At 35.5% G+C, this 1,158-nt stretch overlaps 1 protein-coding gene across 1 annotated transcript in view; it reads right to left on the bottom strand.

The window, feature by feature from the left end:
- Nucleotides 1-991: 991 nt before the first annotated feature.
- Nucleotides 992-1,158, bottom strand: part of LOC103608839 (C-type lectin domain family 6 member A-like) — a gene marked incomplete at its 3' end in the record, with an annotated part of 9,974 nt that continues 9,807 nt past the window's right edge. The window contains exon 3 of the mRNA XM_008593230.1: nucleotides 992-1,143. Within this exon, the coding sequence (XP_008591452.1) occupies nucleotides 992-1,143 (152 nt within the window). The remainder of the gene's footprint in view (nucleotides 1,144-1,158) is intronic.

Genomic DNA, 1,158 nt, shown 5'->3' with positions numbered 1-1,158 from the left:
AAAGAAGCNGATAGACAGATGATAGATGATAGATAGATAGACAGATAGGTAGATGATAGATAGATAGATAAATAAATAACAGAAAAGAACAATGCAGCAAGAATATGGAGAGATGAAACCCTAGTGCACTCTTGGTGACAATATAAAAGGTGCATCCAATGTGGAAAACAGTATGGAGGTTCCTCAAAAAACTAAAAATAAATTACCATATGACCCAGCAATTTCATTTGTGGGTTTATACCCAAAAGAACTGAAAGCAGGATCTCAGAGAGATATTTGCAACCCCATATTCATTGCTGTATTATTCACGGTAGCCATGAAGTAGAAGCAACTTAAGTGAAAATAGACAAACAAATGGAAGGAAATGTGGTATCTTAAGTGTTCTTACTACCAAAAAAAAGGGAGTAACCATATGAGGCAATGGATATGCTGATTTCCTTGACTGTGGTAATCATTTTCAATATATAATGTATAACAAATCATCACATTGCACACCTTAAATATATACAATTTTTATCTGCCAATCATACCTCAATAAAGCTGGGGGGGAAAAGAAATCAAACAAAAAAAGAAAATTTGAGATATACATATGATAGAAGATTACTCAACCTTAAAAAGGAGGAAAATCCTGTCACATGCTACAACACAGATGAACCTTGAGAACATTATGCTAAATGAAATAAGCCAGTCACAAAAAAGAGCTATATGATTCCTCTTAAACCAGATATCTAAAGTAGTCAAACTCACAGAAACAGAAAATAGAAGAGTGATTGCCAGGGCCTTCAGGGTGGGGAAATGGGTAACTATTCAATGGGCAGAGAGTTTCAGTTTTGCAAGATGAAAAAGTTCTAGAGATCTGTTGCACAGCAATGTGAATATAGTAAACACTACTGAACTGTACACTTAAAAATGGTTGATAGTAAATTTTATGTTAAGCCTCCTTTCCACAATTAAAAAATATAGTTTAATGAAAAATAAAGAAAAAAAGTACCTGCTCTGCTTCTGTGTTGATCACCACCAAATGTGCCCCCATCTCAACACAGTTCTGCTCACTCTTACTCCAAATATTCCGTTCAGCAGAAATGAGGTAGCAGCTGGAACCAAATGACTTCCAAGTACTCGGGCAGCATCCCCAGACTTTTTCTGAGTTACATGAGG

The sequence above is a fragment of the Galeopterus variegatus genome, unplaced genomic scaffold (assembly GCF_000696425.1).
Source record: "Galeopterus variegatus unplaced genomic scaffold, G_variegatus-3.0.2 Scaffold8910, whole genome shotgun sequence".
Taxonomy (NCBI): Eukaryota; Metazoa; Chordata; class Mammalia; order Dermoptera; family Cynocephalidae; genus Galeopterus; species Galeopterus variegatus.
This window is presented reverse-complemented; position numbering and strand designations above follow the sequence as displayed.